The sequence below is a fragment of the Elephas maximus genome, chromosome 2, assembly GCF_024166365.1.
Source record: "Elephas maximus indicus isolate mEleMax1 chromosome 2, mEleMax1 primary haplotype, whole genome shotgun sequence".
In the NCBI taxonomy this organism is placed as follows: domain Eukaryota; kingdom Metazoa; phylum Chordata; class Mammalia; order Proboscidea; family Elephantidae; genus Elephas; species Elephas maximus.
The window spans coordinates 151891647-151914753 of NC_064820.1; the positions used below are offsets into that span (position 1 = coordinate 151891647).

At 38.6% G+C, this 23107-nt stretch overlaps 1 protein-coding gene across 1 annotated transcript in view; it reads left to right on the forward strand.

Moving 5' to 3' along the window:
• Positions 1 to 23107, forward strand: part of CTNNA1 (catenin alpha 1) — a 194467-nt gene that overhangs the window by 61013 nt on the left and 110347 nt on the right. The window contains exons 4-7 of the mRNA XM_049873755.1: positions 5171 to 5337; positions 6124 to 6243; positions 13210 to 13479; positions 16109 to 16312. Of these exons, the coding sequence (XP_049729712.1) occupies positions 5171 to 5337; positions 6124 to 6243; positions 13210 to 13479; positions 16109 to 16312 (761 nt within the window). The remainder of the gene's footprint in view (positions 1 to 5170; positions 5338 to 6123; positions 6244 to 13209; positions 13480 to 16108; positions 16313 to 23107) is intronic.

Genomic DNA, 23107 nt, shown 5'->3' on the forward strand with positions numbered 1-23107 from the left:
TGTTTCTTCTCATTTTGAGTCATTCCCCATCAGCAGATGAAGATTTCCTGAAAGCTTTACTCCATCCATGTCGTTGAGGTTGACTCTACTTTGAGGAGGCAGCTCTTTCCCAGTCGTATTTTGAGTGCCTTCCAACTTGAGAGGTTCATTTTCCAGCACTATATCAGACAATGTTCTACTCTACTACTATTTATAAGGTTTTGAGTGGTTAATTTTTTCAGAAATGGACTTCCAGGTCCTTCTTCCTAGTCTGTCTTAGTCTGGAAGCTCAGCTGAAAGCTGTCCACCATGGGTGACCCTGCTGGTATTTGAAATACCAGTGGGATAGCTTCCAGGATCACAGCAACACACAAGCCACCATAGTATGACAAACTGACAGATGCGTGGGGTCTGTGAGGAGAGAAAAATTTAAATGCTTTAGTTCATCATACGGTGTGTTGCTGATTCATTTTTTTCATTCCCAATGCTTTATGTTAGCCATGAAGTTAAGGATTTGCCATTGTGGCTGTGAACTAAAAAAGATTAGACCTTTGCTTCTTCCTTCTAGTTCCACTTGTTTGTTGTCGTTTGACCTGATATTGTTTTGGAATGATTTTGTGACGCTAGCTGTAGAACGCATGAGACTGTTTAAAAAGAAGCCTGGGTCAGAGTGAAAATTTAGAGAAAGGAGGATGTTAAAAGAGTGTTTGGAGTTGGTGAAAAATTGGGAGATTAGTATAGTTCTGTTACTGAGCCTGGATGGCATAAGTGGCTTGCGATCAGTTGCTAACCTTAAAGTCGGTGGTTTGAATCTGTCCAGCAGCTCTGCATAAAAAAGGCCTGGCGAATTAACACTGTATAGGTTACAGTGAAAAAAACCTTGTGGAGCAGTTGTACTCTGTAACACATGGGGTCTCCATGAGTTGGTGGTGACTCAATGGCAGCCAGCAACAACAACAGTAATATTACGTGTTTAAAATTATCTCCAAGACTTTTGTTTATTTGAATGTAAGCTAGCCTTTGAAGCAGTCTGGTTCCTTTAGATGACTAGTTTTAACAGTCTAAGTTCACTCCATTTGACCTACTGTACGCTCTTCTGTGGCACAGTTCTTTAACTCACCTCAAGTTAACTCCTTTTTTCATTTCCTGTAAGCAGCTGTTTCACAGTTTGTTTCACTATCCCAAACCCTTATTTCCATTTTCCTCCTGCTCAGTTTTCAGGGGAGAGCTTTACTCACTGCTTCTGAGAAGAATGGGATTCTGTGACACTGCTAGGCTTTATACTACTTGGAAGCCTCTTGCAACCTCTACTTCACTTTTCTTTTGAGGATGTAAGACCTGCCTTTCCCTCCTCTCACTTGCTTCTTGGGTCCTCATTATGTGTGCTCCTGTCTGTTACCCGGAATCTTCATTCCCACATTAGGTGTCTTTAGGGTCCTTCTGCCTCCCCTCACCCCAGTCTATCTGTAAGTCATCCCAGCGGTGATAATAGGGCGTGACTGTCAGGCACTGTTGTGAGTACTCTCCTGAGTACTTTGAGTCATAGAGAATTTGGTTTCACCTCCACAGCAGCCCTGGGGGGTAGGTACATGCTGCCCTTGCTTTATATGTTTCAGATTTGTATACATTTTAATTACAACAGTTTAGTTAAACAATACCAGTTCCCCAACTACGCAGTTTAGACTTTAGTTATGACAGTATATTAACTGTAATTGAATAAAGTACAGATTTTTCTGCTAGTTCTGAAGTACACATATCACTGTGTAAATAACACACGCACATCATTATCATTGACCAGGCTGGCAAGTTCTTCCCAAGTCTTTTGGTGATTGGTCACTGCACAGATCTTACTTGGTATGGAATTGTGTTGCCTCTTTGTCTACCAGTGGTAAATGCACATGACGGTTTACAAAAATGGATAATCGAAAGGGAATTAGCTAACAAAGATGGAAGTGCAGTAAAGAAATGAAAAGTGATAAACTCGCTTGAAATTTGAATCGAACATAAACGGGAGTTTCAGAAGAAATAGCTGATGGGGGAAATATTGACCCTCCTGCTGGTACTCTTACTCTGTATGTGCAGCCAGAGGAACTTAGTGAAGGTGTACTTATCAATGTAAATAAAGAAAAAAGGATGAAGGATGTCCCACAGGAAGTGCTGTCATCAAAAACTTCACATTAAAGGAACTCCTGGAGATATTTCAAGACATTGAAAAGGACAAAATGTTGGAAACTGATCCAGACTTTGCAAGGAGTATGACAATTCACCAAGGCATAGAAAAGATGCTCGCTCTGTATCCTAAGTTATGTGACGATAAGGCAAGCATTGTTCAAACTATTTTCGAGTTTTTTTTTTTTTTTTGGCAAAGAAAGCAAACACTTTAATGCTCAGTGTTTCTAATGTTCTGAGTTAGCGTACTAAATAAATATTAGTTGTGCTATTTTTTTTACTTCCTCTTGTATTTATAATTGACAGTAAAGGAGCTTTTAATATTTTGACAAATTTTAAAGGTCATGGGACAATCATAATTTTTCCATTGATTGTTAAGGTGTCTTTGTACTGTTTCAGCTTAAAAAAAAATCCTGTACTACTGTGTAAAGTGAGGACTGTCTGTATTATTATCTTTGTTTTACAGTTATGGAAACTGAGGCCTACTTAGTACTGAAGCTGTGGTTTCTGTCTGTCTGACAGAGTTCATGATCCTACCCTCTTCATCATACTGCTATCCCTACGCCACCACCCCCCCCCAAAATTTTTTTTTCCATTGGTAGGTTCTAGACTTTTCCTTCTTCTTGAAACAGCAGTCTTATTTCTAACTTGTCCTATACCACCCACCCGTTGCCATCAAGTTGATTTTGACTCATAGTGACCCTGGAGGACAAAGTAGAACTGCCCCATAGGGTTTCCAAGGTTGAAATCTTTATGGAAGCAGACTGCCACATCTTTCTCCCACGGAGCAGCTGGCAGGTTTGAACCACTTATCTTTTGGTTAGCAACTGAGCGCTTTAATGCTTTAATCACTGTACCACCAGGGCTCCTAACTTGTTCTATAACCCTTGAAATCTGACTTCTGCACCTCCCACAAAGCTGTTCTTCATTCCCTCTGTGCCAGCCACATGGGCTGCCTTGGCCTTCTGTGATCATGCTAGTGTGCACTTACCAGGAATGTTCTTCTTGCAGATAGCCATATAGCTCCTACCCTTTTTCAAGACTTTAAATGATACCTTTTCAATGAGGCTTACCCTGACTCTCCCCCTGTTTTAAATTACATCTTATATCCCCACTCTCCCCATTCCTCCTGTCAACCCACTCACCCCCAAGGTACTATTTTCTGTCAAACTATATGATTGGCTTATTATGTTTATTGTCTTTCTCCTTCCACAAGAATGTAAGTTCCCTGGAGCCATGGATTTTTGTTTGGTTAGTTGATCTGTACCCCAAGTGTATAGAATAGTGACTCATTTATAGAAGGTGCTCACTCAACATTTGTTGAAAGAAGGCATGAATGCTCTTGAAGGTAGCTGTTGAGCAGGTAAATCTAAACACAATGAGCAAATGACTGAGCTGAGTCTTTTTAAATACCATTGTTTATCTTGTGTGTCCACTTAGTGATTGCCGTATGTCTGTATCTTTCTAAAGATATAAGGTAAGACTTCATTAGATCCAGGAAAACCCTTTTATTTTTAACTATAAAATTCTTCATTACGAGTTAATTCTGTCCTGACAGATATGTGGTGCCTACCTTTACTCTTCATGTACTATCTAGTTTTTATAAGTCTAATTGGTATATGCATCTGAGGATGAATTTGACTCTTTCCCCTCCTAAACTCATTTCTGCAACAAAAATTCATAGCTAGGAGAAATTTGGTAGGTCTGTTCAGAAACGGAAACCCCAGTGGTGTAGTGGTTAAGAGCTACGGCCACTAACCAAAAGACAGGCAGTTTGAATCTACCAGCTACTCCTTGGAAACTGTATGGGGCAGTTCTTTGTCCTCCTGTAGGGTCACTATGAGTCAGAATCGACTGGAAGGCAATGGGTTTTTTTGGTTTTGGGTTCAGAAATAGCTAGACTTCTTGAGAGTGCCTTTTTCTTTTTTTTTTTGCATTCATGGAAGAGGTGGGAGAGTGCACGGCCTTTATTTGGGCTTTAACCTCAAGAGAACATGCTCGTCCCAGGGAGGGAGTAATTGCTTTTCTAGGAATCCAGGGATAATTACCATACAGGTGCTCAGTACAACAGGTGGACAAGCCACAGCCGTGGTCCTCTAGTTGCTTCCATCTATGAGAAGAGAGGGACAGTAGGCACCCTTAAAGATTATTAATAGAAATAAATAATAAAAGTTTAAGTTGTTTTATACGTTTTCCAGGAAATGTTAAAAATAAATTTTTAGCATTGCTGAACTCAGGGTTGTGTAAGTTGAATATCCCTAATAACTATAATGAAATCTATTATACATTTTAAGCTTTTTTTTTTTTCCTGATAAGAGATGTAATACATGTTCATTGTAGAAAATGTTTTAATAAGTACAGAATAACCTAGTGGTAACTATTACTTGCCTTTGGCTTCCAATTTTTTCCTGTATTTTTAAACACAGACCACATACATTTATAATTTGTCTTTTTTCTGCCTAAGGATTCATCATAAGCCCTAACACTTTTCATAGATATATTAATATTTGCATAATAGTCAACTGTTAGGCTGCATCGTAATTTATTTACCTAGATGTTTATTGTGGAGCATTTCAGTTGTTCGTGAGTTTTCCTATGAGAAAAATGAACCAGGGCTTTATACATTAGACATTTGGGATAGTTAATAAAGTGTCATAGTCCTGCATAGTGGTTACCACATTCTGTGATTGGGAGAGTAGTTACATTAGATCCATTTTTTGTCCCACTCAAACCTTGAATTATTTTTTTAGGATACATTCTGGAAAAAGGTATTATTAGATCAAAGGGAAGAAGTATTTTTAAGGCTCTTGATATGCAGTGCCAAATCACATTCTGGGTATTGTGCTTTCATCAGCAGTATGAGGGTTCTATTCTTAGTGACAGCTGTAAAACAAACAAAAATAAAAACCTTTAAACTAAATCTGTCCCTAGAATATATAGTTTGAACTATTTCAGTTTTAAAAAATATAGGGCAGTTATTCAGGTACATTCCTGTTGAATTTGCCTTTTCACTCTGACACAGGTGACTTGATGAAGAGTGCTGCGGGAGAGTTTGCGGATGATCCCTGCTCTTCTGTGAAACGTGGCAACATGGTTCGCGCGGCTCGAGCGTTGCTCTCTGCCGTTACCCGGCTGCTGATTTTGGCTGACATGGCAGATGTCTACAAATTACTTGTTCAGCTGAAAGTCGTAAGTACAGGCCTATGTCTGTAATTCGCTCTATCACAGTGAGGTTGCTGCTGGCAAGACTTAGTTCAGCATTCCTTAGGATTTAGTGGGGTTTTGAACCCGGTTTACCTAAATGAACTAGGGATGTTTTTGTTTAAATACCACTTACTACTCTATTCCAAATGTACATGATGCTGGTTCCACTATGAGCTAGTGTTGTTACTGTTTCTAATAAAGAATTTGTAGCAAAGGTCTTGTTTTTACTCCTTCCCCTTTTTTCAGTAATGTTTAAACATTTCCTTGTACCAGTAGAGTTCCAGAATTGAAAAACAAAGAATATATTAAATTGTACACTTTTAGATTGTTATTATTGGGTGCCATTGAGTTGATTCTAACTCATAACGACCCCATGTGACAGAGTAGAACTGCCCCATAGGGTTTTCTTGGCTGTAATCTTTACAGAAGCAGATTGCCAGACCTTTTCTTTTGTGGCACTGCTGGGTTGGTTCAAACTGCCGACCTGTTGGTTAGCAGCTGAGTGTTTAACTGTCGCATCACCAGGGCTCCTTAAATTTTTAGACAGAGATCAGTGTAATGCTGTCCTTCCTGCTGTGGGCCAGTACTACCTATCATGCTCTGATATAATAGCTGCTTAAATATTTGAGGGCCATGCAAGCTCAAGAGAAAGTTTGGATTGCTGGCTTTCTGAGGAGCTGTTAAAAGCCGTAAAAAATTCTAGGGTACTGTCTATTTTATGTACAGACTTAGAGTTCAGAATTTTTCTTTTTCTGGGGGCATGTTTTATAGGTAGAAGATGGTATCTTGAAACTGAGGAACGCTGGCACCGAACAAGACTTAGGAATACAGTATAAAGCCCTGAAACCTGAAGTGGATAAGCTGAACATTATGGCATCCAAAAGACAACGGGTATAGTCATGATTTGGGGGATATATTAAAGCCGTTTATATTACTGACTATTGAGAAAAATCCATCTGCCTATGTTTTCTGAAGGTATCATTACCTCCCTCTGCCAATACAGTTTCATCAAAACATCTTAACTAAGGCATATCCTTTCAGTATTGTGTTGTTAATAAAGCTGTAATTAAATTGCATTCAAGTTATGCTCCTATTTTAATTCTTTGGGTAATTTTACTTTAAGTGGCTTTGTAATTCTAGATGAAGATAGTGTCTGGAGAGGTGATAAGCCTTTGTTAGGTGCATTGAGGGATTAACCTGAGTGGCTGGTGAAGTTTAATTCACATTTTAAGAAAAATCTAAACAGGTTAAAACATGTTAGAATTATGTCTATATCAGAAAGTACCCCCCTGCCCAGTGTTTTGTCACTGTTTTAGTATTTCTTATTAGTAATTCCATAGTGTTGTGAATTTATGTTGTGTGGCACATTAGTATTATATTCTTATTTTTCCAAGCTTGATAACTGTTTTTTTTTTTTTTGCTCCTGGGCTGCTTTGAAACCTTTCCTGTGGGATGCTGTGTGTTTTAGGTGTGTTTTTTGCAGGCAAGATACACGTGTAGCCATCCAGCTGTTTATAACTTTGGTAGCCCTGATATTTTATTTTTTAAAAAGCCTAATTTTTGTTATTGTTAGTCAGTGTCTGTTTCAGTTGGTATACTTTGTACTACAGTTCACAGAAAACCCCAAATGCTTTAAACAACGTGACATTTATTTTCTCACTAACTAGTAGTCCCACAGTAGATTGAGTGACTCTAGGGTTGTTAAATTTAGGGGCTTTGCAATGTCATCAAGGATCCAGTTCTTCACATTTTCCAGCATTGTCATTCTCAGTGTCCTGTTCCCAATGGCCACAGAAGCTCTAGGCATGACATTTGCACAGATCAGTGTGTCTGGTGGGAAAAAAGAAACTTTCTTCCATGTCTGTCTTTGTAAGTTAACAAGTCTGGAAGCACCCAGAAGACTTTTCGTAAATCTGAATTGTGTAACACGCCCATTCCCCACCAATCATTGGCAAGAGGAAAGGAGCTACCATCCCTGATGCAGAGTAATCAAGATCCATCTTCTGCCTGGTGGATAAGGATAGGCTTCCTGAGGACAGGAACACCCAAGAAGAGCTCTGACAGTCAGGAGGAAAATGGGGATAGAGTGGGCGTGTGGAGCGAGCTTGGGTAGCAGCCAACAGTGCCATTTTTATTAAGGGAAGATGGTTGTCAGTACTATAAATGTCTAATATATGACAACATCAGCTTTGGAGACTTTTTGTAACCTTCATTCATTTATATTTACCTTAGAGTATAATCTCTCCCCCACAGGGTTGAGGAGATTGAATTAAATAATGTATCTAAAGTGTTAAGTACAATATCTGGTACTAGTAGTCCCTCAACACTAGGCGATCAGTGAATAGTAGCTATTGCTTGTATTTCAAGCCATAGTATTAACTCATGTTGCTCATAAGATGTAATCAAATTGACTCTGAACATTTAAGATCCTGCTTTTAACATTTCCAGTATATACAATAATATGGTTAGATTTGGTGTACTGCTTGAGGAATTTAGTTAGTGTAGGCACAGTGTGCTTTGATCATTTATCTTGTTGACTTATCTCTTTACCATATAAATCACAAGTAGCTTTTTTCTTTTTGTTGGTACTGATTGATTCTAAGAAAACTTGTCAATAGTCTGATAATTCTACAAATATGGCAAGGTAGCCAGTTTATGTTCATGATTTATTATACTTAATGTTCTTGATATAAATTCTCATTTGAATAAGTGAAATAAATGTTAGTTATATTTAAAAACAAAGTTTGATGAATAGTACTGTCTTAACAGTCTGATACTGGTTTTTGAAGACTTGCTGTTATTTGAGCAAAGTAAGGACATTTAGACTGCCACTTAATATTATGTATCTTTGCAAAATGGTGGAATAAGTAAACAGATGATGCTCTTGAGGTAAAACATACTAACAATCCAGAATTTTGTATGCTACTGGAGAAACTTAATAGAAAGTAATATCGGCTGAGTTTTAATCCTTTGTGCCATGAATCCAAGAAGAGTTCCGTATACATAATTCCTGATGTGTTAGAAAAAAAGTAATAGTAAATGTCAAACATTTCTGAAATATGATGTCACAAAAATTCTGAACTTCTGTGCATATGCTGGTTATTGTTCTGTTTACCCTTCCACATCTGCTTTCCATCCTTGTTCATCCAGCTCTGCACCAGGAACCTGACCTGTCTGGCTTCTATCCAAGGGTTCCTTTGCCCCTCAGGGCTTGGCGAGTAGGAGTACCAGCAGGAGACAGAGGAGAGTGAGGCTGGGGTCAGAGTGAGGCTGGGGTCGAAATTGCCCTGACTCTTTCCTTGCTGGTTGCTCTGGGTGGCTAAAATTTACCTTCTTCCTCAGTTCAGGTAGTTGCTGCTTCCTCTTGCCCGCCTCAGGTTTAAGTGTCCTAAACACTAAACAGCCTTGTGGTTTCCTTGTACCTTGCCTGTACCTTTGTAACATAGTCCCCAAACCGTCTTTGAATTACCCAATTTGCTTTTATTATTTTCTGTTGGAATTCTGAGTGATACCTGTTCCTATTTTAAAGTTTTTCTTGGGTTTGTATTATGTCATAGTCATTGTAGTTTTCCTTAATTCCTTAACCTGTAGCCTTAACCTTCTACAAGAGAAACCTTTGAGTAGCCTGGCTGTAGACTCCTGTATGCCTCCTGTTCACAAAATGGCCATTCATAGGACCTGGGCCTTAGTGTGTATTCCTTTAAGTTAGTGTTTCTCATGGGAATTAAACTTCTATTCATTTCATCCTGAGGGCCCAGCCTGGTGGAAACTTTATTCTCCCTTTGAATTCTGACAACTGGCCTCCTTTAGCAACTGGTCATATTTCTCATGTGTGTTTTCTGGCAGAATTTCCCCACTGCTATGTGTTTTTTTTTATGTGTTTAGCCCGCTAGACTGTTTGGACCTTTGACTTTTTCATTACCCATGGTATGTAGTAATTTACCTCTCAGTGACCTCTCATCTTTGCAGGCACCTCTAGTTTAGAAAAGGGAGTATTTCCTAAAGAGCAGTATTTGGCTTAGCCTTCTTATCATTTGAGTAGGCAGCCACCCAATGAGGAAATGATAAACCTCATAAGGTTAGCTGGCTCTCTGGAATTTACCTAATTGTCCTTAAGGATTTTCTGGGATTTGGTGTGGTGGTTGTGGTGATGTTGCTGATGGTAATGGATAGCTCCAATAAAGTGTTTACTGTGTGCTAAAATACTCTCATAAGCCCTTTATAAACATAAACTCAATCTTTACAAAAGAGTATAAGATAGATCTAACACTTAGTCACATATTAATTTTTATAGATGAAGCAACTGCAGCACAGATAAAGTAATTTGTGCAAGGCCATTATCTAGAAATTGGTGGAGCCAGGATTTGAATCCAGGCCAGCTGGCTCCAGAGGACAGGGATACGGTATTTTTTTTTTTTTTTTTAACACTACACCATTTATCTCCAATGTGTAGAATGTTGCCTGGACCTAGTAGTGTTCAATAATTATTTGTTTAAAGAATGAGTGAAAAAATCACTTTGCTATACTATTAATCCATCCTGTAATGGGATTCTAAGTACTACCCTAATCCGTTATTTCTTTCTTGGGCTAGAGTATTATTTGCTGACTAGAAGTGTTGGATTTCCGTTAGGCTCTTCTTTGGCTGTAATGGTAAAAATGATTGCAGAGGTAAGGAGGAGTTGACATCACCCCTGGTCTCTGTGAAGAGGACCACCTCTGCCTCACATTGTCAGCCTTGCTCCCCAGCAGACTGAGATGGAATGCTCTGATGTTTGCATTCCATCCGCCCAGGTACATAGAACTTGTTGAGGTATTTGGTGAGAACTTGATGCTTCTTATTTCTTACCTAATTCTGGCTTCCATGATTATTTTTCTGAAAATCTGAACAGAGGCGTTGGCAATGGTACTGTCAGTGTTTTATTTGTAAGTATTCTGGACTACGTGGGTTGTTTGTCCATGGACCATTTCTTTAAGTATAGTTGTTTGAATTAAAGAGAAGACATTTTGATCAAATGTATCAAGGCTTCAGTTTTATATTGTTCGGAAAGAAATGAGAGGATACTTTCAATTTAATTTTCAGCTCTTGGGTAGAAATAGTGTTACAGATTGCTCAGAAGTTTCCCTTTATTTCTTGGTTGCTGCTTGGGATGGATAGTTCGGATTACGTTGAATTCCATTATTTCCTCTTTATACATTTGTTTGGCTGATCTTGAGTTTGTCTGAATCGTAACTGGATTGGTGAGGTTGGGAATCATAGACCCAGTGGGCTCTGATTTCATGTTATTTACTGTATAGCTTAAAAGCTCGCTTTTTTCTGTAATCTGACTTAAGTATCAGCACTGTGTTGTTGTTAGGTGGCGTCAAGTCGATTTCAACTCATAGCGATCCCAAGTAATAAAGTAGAACCTCCCCATAGGGTAATCTTTGTGGAAGCAGATCACCAGGTCTTTCCCCTGTGGAGCTGCTGGGTGGGTTCAAACCGCCAGCTTTTTAGTCAGCAGCCCAGTGCTTAACCATTGTGCTACCAGGGCTCCTTATCACCACTGTATATCTTGAAAAGAATGCTTTTGACTGATAACTATTCTTATTACCTTAAATAGTGTCCATTTTCCTGTCTTAACAAAATCTAATTTCCTTATGCAAGGCAAAAACAGTTCTAAAGAGAGAAAGTAGAACACTTCAGCAGTTAGGACGAATGATACTATTTAGTTGTCATTTTCATCATAGATTAAAATATATCCACCGTACCTGGTAAATAGGATCTACCAGAGATACACATGTGGTGAAGGCAGGAAATTTAGAAAATAACCACACAGAACATGTTCACTGGCTGTGTAAGACTCATGGTTAGTTCCAGCCCCTTGTCACAGCTGGAGTCTATAAAGCCATAGGGTTCTGTTTCTGAATATTTAACCAAATGTAGTCTTTGGAGAGGTAGAAGTTTATCGTACCAGGCCTGACTGTGGCTTTAGGAAAGTAAGCTGTTGAATAGTAATTCTGGCACCTGTTAACTTTAGGTGGACGTGTCTTTGGTAACCTGTGTAAGATGCTGTACTCATCTGTGTTACAGATACTTAGGAGGGATGCCAAAGCTGATTATAAAGTGTTTTATAAAAGAGAGGACAGTATAAATGCGTAAAGGCAAGTGCCTCCCTAGGAGACTTAAATTAGAGTCCCTGAGATTGTAGGGAGGGCAGGACATTTAGAAAATGCCACACAGAATATGTGCACCAGGTGTTGAAGCATAATGGTTAGCTTCAGCCTCTTGTCATACAGATTAACTTGAATCTTGAAATGATCGCTGATTTTCTAAATCCGCAGGGTCCTGTTTCTGAATATTTAGCCTAATGTACTGAGCTACAGGACATTTGGAGGGCTGTGAGTTATTAGATGCAAATTCAGATGCCAAATGAGAAAAGAATTCTAGGAGGAGAAGTAAGCTGTCATATTATACAAGGTTTCAATAAAGATGCAAACCTAAGATACATACTGAGGTAGAGTTTCAGAAAAAGGAAGCCAGTTTCATGTTTCCAGTGCTTACTTAGGAGCTCATCTAGAAAGATGAGCCATTAAGTGGCTAAATCAGACTTTTAATTGAGTAATTGACTTCAGCCTTTTCTATGTTAGCCAATTTTCTTTTACCGTTTACACATGTAATAACTCAGTTTTAAACCTCTAGGATTTAGTTGATGATATTAACATTGGAATTCTATGATCATATGTAAAATGGAGTTGGAACAGATACTGTGGTTAGTTAGGGTTACCGCCTGTATTCTTCCTCTGTGATGATGACCCACATTTATGAAAGACTTGGGTTTCTTTTCCTTCTGCTGAGTAATTTGAATAACAATGGGGTACCAGAAATACCCCATTCCAATCTTTCTTATTGTCAGTAATGCAAATTTGTCACTTAGCATTTATTATCCTGCCTAGTGTTGTACCAAGTTGATGCCAGAAGTGGAAACAATGCTAGGAACCTCAAGTCTTTTTAACTGGATTATAATTATTAAGTAAAGCAAACAGAAAAAGGACAGTCACTCAAGGCCACAACTGTGCAGAGTATTACAATGAAATACCTCTTTGTTTGAGATCATGGAGCACATGGGCCTCAGCTTTATGCCTGAATGACCTGTTTTTGATCAGTGAACTGTTTGGCTTTACTGTGTGAAGAAAGTATGCTTCTGTGTCCTAAGGTGGCCTTTTGGGGTAGGAGGGGGCTAAGCGCAAGTTGTGTACTTCTGAGAATAGGCTGCCGAGTCCTCACCTGGTCAGTTTGCATAGTTCATATACAGTTGTGGTATCCCATCCCAACTTTCACAAAACTCTTAATGAATTTGTATAACAATAAAAAAAGAAGTCCTCATAATAAATGATACTGTGTTTAAATGTATCTCCAAATGATCTTTCTATTTTGGTCAGGATAAGTGTATACATCTTTATGTAACTGTAATTACAATACTAGGCAGTTTTATGTTTTGCCTTTTATTTCGTGCCTTGTTTAGTACTGTGCTAGGTGCTTTACATGCATTATCCCATTTAGTCCTCTAATAAGTATATGAGTGGTACTACTATTGCTCCTATTTTGCAGAAAGAGAAACTGAGTACAGAGTTTTAAAAAGGACCGCAATAGCCAGGAAGAAGTAGAGTTGAAGATTTAATTCTAGGTCTGTCTGATTTCAAAGTTTGGACTCTTTCCTGCTAAGCCATATTGCCTCCCTTGTAATTACCTTTCAGGCCAGACTGTTAATGATATTGTGTCTATTAGTAGAAATTCTAATTTTTCAGCATTTACTAACAAATTTTTATATGACTAGAATGCATGTAAAGATTGTTCCAATTCCTTTTTCACCTTTGTAGGAACTGAAAGATGCGGGCCATCGTGATCAGATGGCTGCAGCCAGAGGAATCCTGCAGAAAAATGTTCCGATCCTCTATACTGCATCCCAGGCATGCCTACAGCACCCTGATGTCGCAGCCTATAAGGCCAACAGGGACCTGATATACAAGCAGCTGCAGCAGGCGGTCACAGGCATTTCCAACGCTGCCCAGGCCACCGCGTCAGACGATGCCTCCCAGCACCAGGGTGGTGGTGGAGGAGAACTGGCTTACGCGCTCAATAACTTTGATGTAAGTTATACTTGGGAGGAATCTTCAGGCTCTTGACCACCACCCAAAAGACAACAGGCTCTTAGGGATATGTGATCAAGGCTTCTAATGAAAGCTCAGTTTCCACTTAGATTTGCAGTCTAAGTGGAAAGAAATTGTTATGAATCATCAGCCTGCTTGATCTTGACTTGACCTAAAGTGTTCATCTTTTCGGTTTTTTATTTTTGTTTGAGTTAAAATTCTGAATTCTTCTGTACAATTTGTGTTTCCCATGAGTTCATTCTTTATTGAGGATGTGAGTTTGGTTCATTTCAACCAAAATTTTGATCTTGCAGATATGAAGCTATGAGAGATACGGAGGCGATGTGGACTTTGGCTTAGCCTTCCAGGGGCTCATAGTCTAGTAGGAGATACAGACATATCATAAGTGGCTGCAGCAGAATCTTACTTACACTGTAATCTTACTTGTCTGTCTGGATGCACTTATCTTGGCAGTGACTAAATTGAAATAACAACGGACAAAAATTTAATCAAGTAGGAGCAAATTTGGGATTAAAATACCTTCTTAGCACAGTGCCATATAATCACCTTTTGCAACAGATGTGCAAGCTCACTGTCTTATGTGTACAACTCTAATCTTAATTTTTTAAAAATTTTGTTTTTTATTCTTAACCATAATGCCTTATGGCTTCCAGTAGGTGGCAGCAGCTTAAGATTTTTTGAAGGTATACCAAAAAAAAAAAAAAAAAAAAAAAAATCGAAACCTGTTGCTGTCCAGTCGATTCCAACTCATAGAGACTCTGTAGACAGAGTAGAACTGCCCCGTGTGGTTTTCAAGGAGCATCTGGTGGATTCAAACTGCAGGCCTTTGGTTAGCAGCTGTAGCTCTTAACCACTATGCAACCAGGGTTTGAAGATTATATATCTGTAAAACCAAGTGTTGGGTACTTTTTTTAAGTAAGAGAAAATTGTCTTATAGGTGACCAGCATTCTTTCATAAGTAAAAAATATACTTTCAGGTATAGAATCAATATAGTGGAGTGCATTTTGTTTTTAACAGTTTTTCCTTGCTTTTACCTTTTGTTTCTTACCTTTGTCTCACCCTTTTTCTTTGACTTGGGTAACTGATCCTTGCTGATGTGCATGGCTGATTTAAAACTTTCATAAATCATAAAGACAGTGGTAAGTCTAAAGACCATGGTATTAGAACTGAATTTTTACCCTGGAACCTTAAACATTAAATAACTTTATAGCAAACACTTGTGATGCATCTTACAATTTACTGGCACTGTTGCTTTTCACTACTCAAATTTTGTAGTATTAAGAACTTGCCTCTTTGAAGACAGCAAGGATGGCATTTTGCCCTCATTTGAGTAATCTGTATCAGAAGCCACTTAACCTCTTAGGGCCACAGTTCCTTCATTTGTAAAAAGAGGGAATTGGGCCAAGTGATGTCAGGTCCATTGCTAAAAAACTTTTAGAATTCTGTGACCCATTCACGCCTTATTCTCACTGGCCACAAGCATCGTATATGCAGTTTGGACCAGATAAAACCTGTAATAACTTAATCTGGTAAGAAAAATGGCCAGCTAAAATGTAAGTTAATAATGAACTCAAGATATTGTATGTTCAGTTTCAAAACTGAAGTTTCTTTGGTAGGGAAGGAGGAAATGTTTACTTACCGAAAAAGGGCAAGGTTTCGGTAGAAAAAAAATTGACATTTAAGTTGAAGTGAATAGAAACATAGTCCCTATAAGGAAAAAGGCAAAATATTTGTACAGATATTTACCAGTGTGAACATTAATTGTATCAAGTAGAGAAGTTGGAGGGAGGCCAGTAGTTGCTATCCTAGAGGTGTTGATGTTTGACCTTATACCTATAGCTTGCTGTGACCAGACCTCACTAGTCACTGGTAAACCTGTGTTTAATGGAGTCAGGGAAGGGAGAGGAAGGAAGGGGAATACAGAGGAAGAATTTATTTGTTTTAGAACGGATACGCCTCACAGAGTGGAGTGGTTTTGTTGGGGAGGTTGGATATCTTTTACAGAATATCTGTAGGTCTTTAAGGAAGGAAAATCTGTTAGACACATCAGGATGAATTTGAGATCAAAAATTGTTTGTTTATAAAATTTCATTAGATGTGTGAGGTGAGAATTGAATTTCATTATGAATGCATCCCTTTCTGAAACTTTGAGGTCAGAGGCCAGTTTTGTTCTTACTTTTTTCCGCGTGAAACAGTTTTACTAATGTAATATAGCATGTATACTGTACACATCAAAAGAAAAAGATAACTGGTTTTTCTTGTAATTCTTATTTGATGACTTACTAATACTGTATAGGCTGACCTGTAGGTATTCACATTAAGCAGTTCGAACATGATTTTTATGTCAGCATATTTGTATTTACATCTTTGGTATCATGCCTTACCTAGGCCTGTTGTACTGGGTAGTATTGCTTTCAGTACCTTCTTTGGGAAGTGATCTATCAGAGGCCAACTTATATGGGATGGCACCTCATCTTCCAAAATGTATGACTTTCTTTCATGCATTGAGATTTTTGTGTTAAATCTTGATACCAACACTTGACTCACTTTATTGAATAATGGAGGGAACAGCGATTAGCACTAACTTCAGTAATGCTTCCTCTGCAGAAACAAATCATCGTGGACCCCTTGAGCTTCAGCGAGGAGCGCTTTAGGCCTTCCCTTGAGGAACGCCTGGAAAGCATCATTAGTGGAGCTGCCCTAATGGCAGACTCATCCTGCACACGTGATGACCGGCGTGAACGAATTGTGGCAGAGTGCAACGCAGTCCGCCAGGCCCTGCAGGACCTGCTGTCTGAGTACATGGGCAACGTGAGTGTTAGAATTTTTCTTTGAAGTCAAGTATTTATGTCTGAGGAGTTTTCCATAACATGTTGGATCTGAGATGTTTTAACTATAAATGTAAAAAATTTCCTTGACTCTTTTGGGTGGGCAGATTCTTTAAGGAATGGTAAATGGCCTCCTGGGTGACTATTTCCTCCCCAAAGTTTTATTTTGAAAAATTTTAAACTTATAAAAATCGTACAGTGTACATCTCTTATACCCTTTATCTAGATTTACCAGTTAGATACATGTGCATGTATGTGTGTGTAATCGTATGTGTATATATACATATACACATACATTTCCCCTTTTTTTCCTCTGAAACTTTTAAAAGTAAGTTGCAGATACTGTGACACTTCGCCTCTAAATATTTCAGCATGCATCTGCTAAAGATAAAGACCTATACAACTAAAATTCCATTATCACATTTAGGTGGACATCTAATTTTGGACAGAGAATACTGAAGATCCATCTCTTTAATATTTATAGTTTATGAAATATTTTTATCAACCACACAAAATAAGAGTAGGCAATTGCCAAGTAGAGTTGTATTAGGCAAACTGCATAGTTTTTTTTTTTTTTTTTTTTTAGTTTTTAGACTTGTATTTGACACTTGACTTTTTGTTTTAGAAAATACTTTGTTGATTTTTCTCTATTGTTAATGTCTTACTTTTTCCTTCCCTCTTCAATTCTAATTATTTAATGCTAATTTAGGGTCACTATTTTTTATAGACCTTGTGGAGCCCTGGTGACACAGTGGTTAAGAGTTTGGCCGCAAACCAAAAGGTCGGCAGTTCAAATCCACCAGCCACTTCTTGGAAACCATGGGGCAGTCCTGCTGTGTTGTATAGGGTCGATATGACTTGGGATCGACTCAACGGCAATGGGTTTTATAGACCTTGTAGGGAGCCCTGGTGGTACAGTGGTTAAGTGCTCAGCTGTTAACTGAAAAGTCAGTGGTTCAAACCCACCAGCTCTTCTGTGAGAGAAAGATGGAACAGTCTGCTTTCATAAAGATTTCAGCCTCGGAAGCCCTTTGGGGCAGTTCTACTCTGTCCTATAGGATTGCTATGTGTCTAAATCGACTAGATGGCAATATGGTTTTATAGACCTTGTAGTCAATATTTTACTGTGGCAAAGAAGGAATAAATTAAATTACAGTTGTATAAAATCATTTTCGGGGGAGAGGGGCAACATGAATTAGTCATCGTCACTGGTATTTTTGGCATATATAACCCTTTTCAGAAAAAAGATCTTGATCCTTTCTCATTTGTTCATTTGCCATATATCTTATTTGTTCACTTATATGCCTATATAAGTGAACGTATAATGGTGAGTTATGAAGGAATTCCTAGGGTGAAGATGAATCCCTTCCTGTGTTTATCTTGTTTCTACGATATTGCAAAATTAGTGAAGTATATTGAATTTTTCAGACAGTTGCCATGTTTTGATCATAGGCAGTCTATCTCAGAAAAATGAGATTAGAGTCTTAGTTAAATCAAATGGAAAAAGTAGTTGATAAGGCACAGTTAAAATGTGGGACACATTTAAAAATCCATATCGAAGCTTGAAAATCAGAAGATAATAAAAAACGGCAAAGTTGAAGAATGGCTCACAATGTTAAAATCTTAAATAAGAAAATAGAGGCCCCATGGTGTAAGAGGAGCCCTGGTGGTGCGGTGGTTAGGTGTTGGGCTGCTAATTGAAAAACTTTGGTGGTTCAAACTCACCAGCTGCTCTTTGGAAGAAAGGCATGGCAATCTACTTCCGTAAAGATTATAGCCTTGGAAACCCTATGGGGCAGTTCTGTGCTGTCCTGTAGGGTTGCAATGAGTCAGAATTGACTCACTGGCAAAGGGTTTGGTTTTTTAATCATATGTAGTGCTGGAGTGGTACATAATGTTTGAAGTAGTTATGAGATGGGGAAGAGTATGTGGTAAATCTGTCCTGATTGTTGCATATTAGAGTTTCCTAACTGATGTACAAGGTATCCCTTGAGCCCTTGGGTTGGTCAGACCTCCTGGGCTAGCCATTCCTGGTCATGAGTTACCTTCTGGTTACTCTCAAGAGTGTCATACAAGTAGTACTTTCTGTTTTGATTACTCCCAAGAATGTCATACAGATAGTGCTTTTTGTTCATGCCATGATGTAAGAAAAGGTGGGAAGCACTCATTTATACTGAAGGCGTGGAGACCATAAGAGCATGCTTACATTCATTTTATTTTGTAAGTAAAAACTAGACCAATGCTTGATTTTTGGCTGAAATTTAAGGTTTATAATAGGTGAGAATCAGAAATGTAATTTAGAGATGGGTATGTTTCTCTTTATGATAAAAATCTTTAGCTTCATTTTATTTTAACAGTGAGCTAGCTAGGTCCTGTCAAAAAGTGATGAAGTGAAGATAAAGGGGGAGGAAAATGGAGCAACGCTTGAAGAAAGCTTAGAACGATAAAAGGGTCTGTAGGAAGCAGAAGCAACTGGGAACAGATTTTTGGTTATTTATGAAGTAGTCAAAAACACTTAGAACCTCTTGTGACAATCCGACTTTAACCAGCAATGTCTGCCTGTCATTCAGTTCATATTGAGTGTGTGCCATATGTAAAGCAGTGTGCTTGGCACTGTATAAGAGGAATGGAGTACTGATCCCTCCCTTCTGGAATAGTTAGGTCTGTACAGGACATTTAATGGGGATGCCATTAATAAGTGAAGCTGAAATGCCATGGGAATTACAAGGAGAATGAAATTATTTCTAACTGGGAAACCTGAGAAGACTTTATGGCAGATTTATTTATGTTCTTTTGATTGAGTTCTATCTTAATTTTTAAAAAACGGTTCATTTTAAGTTTTAAGATGAATGATGTGTTAGACAAGTAGTTGTGGCAGTATGTGGAGAATTGAGATAACCCAGATGTATAAAAACTGGTTTACCATGTGGAACATTATGTAGACAGAGTGGTAAAGTCCAGAAGTGCTTGTGTATGTTCACTTTTTGTTTCCTGGATTCTCTTGTAATGCCACTGTTTTTATAGATACACAATCTTAAAATCTTGTCATAATTTCTGAGTCTTATCTCTTCATCTTATGTTGCCGGTTATTAAGTACCTTTGGTTTTTCCCTTTAGACAGTGATTCTTAACTTTGGATGTGTATTGATTCAGACCAATGAAGGAGAAATACTTGGGCTGGGATCCAGGTGTCAGTATATTTTAAAGCTCCCCAGGTGATCCCAATATGTAACTAAGGTTGAGAACCTGTTCTGTTTTCACTGCCATTGCCTTAGTCCAGGCTCTCTTTTACTGTCTGCATTTTCCAATGTGTTCTGCTTACTCAGGTTAGGTGGAGCTTATGCCCTTGGTAAGACATTGTTCATTCTGTTCTTGAAATTTCCTTCCCGCCTGTTTAAACCTAACCTGCTCTTCCTTCAGGAGCCCTGGTAGCACAGTGGTTAATCGCTCAGCTGCTAATCAAAATGTTGGTTTTTTGAACCCACGAGCTCCTCTGTGGGAGAAAGATGTGGCAGTCTGTTTCCATAAAAATTACAGCCTTAGAAACCCCACGGGGCAGTTCTACGCTGTTGTACAGGGTCACTGTGGGTTGGAATTGTCTCGACAGAAATGGGTTTTTTGCTCTGCCTTCAAGGCTCACATTTTTTTTCATCTCTTTGCTGAAGGCTATTTTAAACTGTACTATCCTGGATTATTTCTTTGGTGCTCGAAGTTTTGCACTTAATTGTGTATTTCCTTCAATTGTTGCTTTATTTCCTTTATCCATGTCTTTTCTGCAACCAGGTGTTAAGCTTTTGGAGATGGGAACTATTTAAAATATTCTTTGAGGGTCTAGAACAGGTGTTCAGTAAATGCTTGCTTAATGAATGCTGGCTGAATTGGGAGAATGAACAAAATTAATTATTTTGGATATTCATGGCACTAGAGATTATTGATGTTGTTAGCTGCCATCAATTTGACTCCAATGCATATTGACCTTATGTACAAAAGAACAGAACCTTACCTTTGGTCCTGCATCATCCCCATAATTGCCAGCATGTTCGAGACCATCGTTGATGCTATTGTGCCAGTCCCCCTCCCCGAGGATCTCCTACACCTTCTTTGGCCCTCTACATCACCAAACGTGATTTCCTTATTTAGTGGTAGATCCCACCTGATGGCGTAGTCTATCATAGACTAGAAGTTCAGCTGAAACTTGCCCACCATGGGTGACCCTGCTGGTATTTGAAATACCAGTGGCATAGCTTCCATCATCATAGCAACACTCAAGCCACTATAGTACGACAAACTGACACACGGGTGGTGAGCACTAGGGATACATTAGTGATTAAAAACAAAGATCCTTGCCCTTATGGGCATTATGTTCTAGAGGGAACAGGGGGGAGAAGCTGCAAACAGTTTATGTTTACTTCCTGAAGGTCTTTCAATATACAGATGTAATTTGTAGAAAAAATTAAACCAAATACTATGAAATAAGGAATAGAGAAAGTAATATCTTAGAGCGGAGTTAAATTTAATTCATCAGGTGAGGGCCAAATTTCATTTTAAAGGCTCGAAGGGTCAAGAGACCAGCAGTCTTAATGTTCCTGCTTATACTGTGGTCTGAAGAGTTAGTCTTGGCTCAATAGCTAGCTTTCTGTATGATGCTTTAAGAGATATTGATGTAAAAGTAATGCATTTGACCCTTACTTACTTAACATTATGGAAGCGCCTCAGAGGCATGACAGTAGAGTATTGCGACTATTCAGTGGATCCTGGTAGTTTCACAAATGACTTCCAGATTTCCTTGAAATGAAATGTGGTTAAGTTTAATTTGTTCCTGCTATATCAGCCCAAGGTTGCTCTGCCTGTGAAGGTTCTAGAGAAAGGAAAAGAGCTTGGATGGGTGTCTTATCTTAAAATGTTTAGAAGTGAATGGATTGAAATTAAAATGTCATCTAATTTGAAAAAAGTTATTGCAATTTTTGTTTTATTATATTTTGAATTTTTTGTTGTTTAGGTGAAAGTTTATAGAGCTTATTAGCTTCCCATTATAACAAATAATACACAGCTTGTTTCGTGACATTGGTTGCAAACCCTGAATATGTCAGCACTCTCTCCCCTTGTTTATGTTTTATAATCAAGTCATACACCTGCATTAGATGAACTACTGCTACTATTTTTTATTTTATTTTACGTTTTTTATTGTGCCTCAGATGAAAATTTTACAGAGCAAATTAGTTTCCCATTTGATAGTTTGTACATAAAGTGTTCCATGACGTTAGTTTCATTCCTCACAATATGTCAGCACTCTCCCCATTTCTGTTGCCCGTTTTCTTTTCATCCTGATTTTCTTCGCCTTCCTGCTTTTTCATCTTTGCTTTTGGGCAAATGTTGCCCCCCCCCATTTGCTTTTAATTTTATTGTATGTGAAAGTTTATAGCGTAAATTAGTTTCTCATTCAAAAATTCATACACATTGTTTTGTGACATTGGTTGCAATCCCCGCAATGTATCAGCAGTCTTCCCCTTTCCACTCCAGGTTCCCGGTGCCCATTCATCCAGTTTTTCTGTCCCTTCCTGCCTTCTTGTTTTGCCTTTGGGCAGGAGTTGCCCATTTGGTCTCATATACTTCATTGAACTAAGAATCATATTCTTCATGTGTGTTACCATATGTTTTATAGGCCTGTCTTATCTTTGGCTGAAAAGTGGGCTTTGAGACTAGCTTCAGTTCTGAGTTAGCAGGGTGTCGGGGGGCCATATCCTCAGAGTTTCCTCTAGTCTCTGTCAGACCAGTAGCTCTGGTCTTTAAATGTTGCCTTTTTGATCTAATATAATTGATTGTTCTAAGGAGCATGTTCCTTTTGGGTGTTATTATTTATCTTATGGGACTGTCTATGGTTTGGCTAAAAGGTGGTCTCTGGGAATGGCTTTAATTTCAGTTCTGAAGGGTATCTTAGGGCCGTAGTCTTGGGGTTCCTTTAGTCTGTCAGACCAGTAAGTCTGGTCTTTTGTGAGAATTTGATTTTTTGTTACGCAGTTTTTCTCCGGCTCTGTCCAGTGCCCTCTGTTGTGATCCCAGTCAGAGTGAGTGGTTGTGGTAGCCAGTACATCTAGTTCTTTTGGTCATGTAGGCTGTATTGTTTATGTTGTCCGTTAACCCTTTGGGCTAATTACTCCCTTGGATCTTTGATTTTTTTTTTTTTTAATTCTCTTTGCTCCAGACATAAGAGACCAATAGTTGTATCTTAGATGGCTGCTCTCAAGGTTTGAAGACCCCGGACGCTACTCACCAAAGTAGGATATAGAACTTTGTCTTTATGAACTATGTTGTGCCAATTGACATAGATGTCCCCCAGATCTATGGTTCTTCGTTTTCGAGCCTGGGAATTTCGTTTTCTCGTGAGGTGTTTGATTATGACTAAGAAGTTGCCCTGACTGTGGTCCTTGTGTGCTCAATTGTCTATATTAATGTATAGGCAATACCTACAGTTATATATGTAGAAATATCCACCACCAAACCTGTATCTGCAGGTTGAGAGTGTTCCCTTATACCCTCCCACACCTCTTGGTGTATATATCTTCTCACGTATCCATTCATATAATTTAGTGTTTGTTGATACTGTGGTTGTAGGATATAGTATTTACCATTGTTGTCTTTTATTCTTGTGTTCCTCTCAGTGTTCTCTCATGTCTTGGTCATGTTTTGCTGACTGCCCCCATATTGTGTATAGGCTTTTCTTTCACCAATATTAACACATGTCTTCTATCTATTTGGTAATCTCCCCGCGCCCCTAATCT